At 61.1% G+C, this 1,423-nt stretch overlaps 1 protein-coding gene across 1 annotated transcript in view; it reads left to right on the plus strand.

The window, feature by feature from the left end:
- Positions 1-377: 377 nt before the first annotated feature.
- The window catches only part of LOC104915897 (LIX1-like protein), a gene marked incomplete at its 5' end in the record, with an annotated part of 8,786 nt that continues 7,740 nt past the window's right edge, over positions 378-1,423 (plus strand). Inside the window, one exon of the mRNA XM_010726849.3 lies at positions 378-716. Coding sequence (XP_010725151.2) covers positions 378-716 — 339 coding nt within the window. The remainder of the gene's footprint in view (positions 717-1,423) is intronic.

The raw sequence follows: 1,423 nt of genomic DNA on the forward strand, positions 1-1,423 counted from the left end.
GCCCAACCCCCTGCCAAAGCAGCTCCTACAGCAGGTCGCACCAGTCGGTGTCCAGGAGGCTCTGGAACGTCTGCAGAGAAGGAGACTGCAGCACCTCCCTGTGCAGCCCGGTCCAGCGCTCCGTCACCTCACCTAAAGAAGCTCTTGTGCACCTTTGTGCACAACTTCCCACGCTGCAGTTTCGGGCCGTTCCCCCTCCTCCTGTCTCACGCACTGCAGAAAAGAGTCCGGCCTCGCCGCTCTGCCCCCCAGCCTCAATATTTACAGGCCTGGATCGGCTCCCCTCTCAGTCTTCTCTTCTCAAGGCCCAACAGCCCCGCTTCGCTCAGCCTTTCTGCATAGGGAAGCCCTGACCCCGCAGGGAAGCCTCCTGGTGAGGTGCCCTGCGCTGCCTCCCGGCATTAAAACCTCCCCGTTCTCCCTCTGCCCGCTGCCAGCTTTGTTTGCAGGCGCTGTGTTTTGCAGCCCCGCACTCAGCAGGTGTGCAGGCAGCTCTGCAGCTCACGGCTCGCTGTGGCACTGGGAGCGCTGCCTTGCGTGCCTGCAGTTCCTTACAGCTCAGCTCTCCTCTTTTGCAGGGCAACCGGGAGGAGGCTGATAACCCCAACACCGGCATCGGCGCCTTCCGCTTCATGCTGGAGTCCAACAAGGGGAAATCCATGCTGGAGTTCCAGGTACGGCTGGCGGTTGGGCTGTGCCTTCACCATAAGAGTGGGGCTCTCCTCTAAACACCGGGTTTCCAGCTCTGCTGTGCCAGCAGTCGGCGTTGGGTTTCTCCATGCGGAGCTGTTTGGTGTTTGTGGGACAGCAGTGCGTGTTTGAGAGATGCGGTGCCAGCAGTGCCAGCAGTGCCATTATTGGTGCCAGCAGTGCCATCAGTGCCATCATCAGTGCCAGCAGTGCCATCAGTGCCATCATCGGTGCCAGCAGTGCCATCAGTGCCGTCGGTGACACAGCTGGGTGTGCAGGCAGCCCTTCCTTCTGCAGCTCCTGTCCTCTCCTGCGAAAGCAGAGAGACCAGGTAGAAGGACCTCAGTGAGCACCGTTCGCTGCTCATTATGTGATTAATGCTGCTAATTGCACAGAGCTTGCCCTCTGAGCACTGCTCCCATCCCTCCCTCTTGCTGCAGCACCTCCCTGCAAAGCCAGGCTGGGGGAGCTGGGCTCGTTCAGCTGGAGAAGAGGAGGCTGGGGGTGAGCTGAGTGCAGCCTGCAGGACCTCAAGGGAGCCACAAACAGGAGGGGAGGCAGCTCTTGGGAAGGGGAGATGAGAGCAGGACGAGGGGAATGGCTGGAAGTGGAGGGAGGGCAGGCTTTCAGCTGGCTGTCAGGGGGAAGTTGTTTGCTGGGAGAGGCGGGGAGGTGCTGGAACAGCTGCCCAGAGAGGCTGGTGGATCCCCGGTCCATCCCTGGAGGTGTTGGA

Source organism: Meleagris gallopavo, unplaced genomic scaffold (genome assembly GCF_000146605.3).
Source record: "Meleagris gallopavo isolate NT-WF06-2002-E0010 breed Aviagen turkey brand Nicholas breeding stock unplaced genomic scaffold, Turkey_5.1 ChrUn_random_7180001858496, whole genome shotgun sequence".
Lineage (NCBI taxonomy): Eukaryota > Metazoa > Chordata > Aves > Galliformes > Phasianidae > Meleagris > Meleagris gallopavo.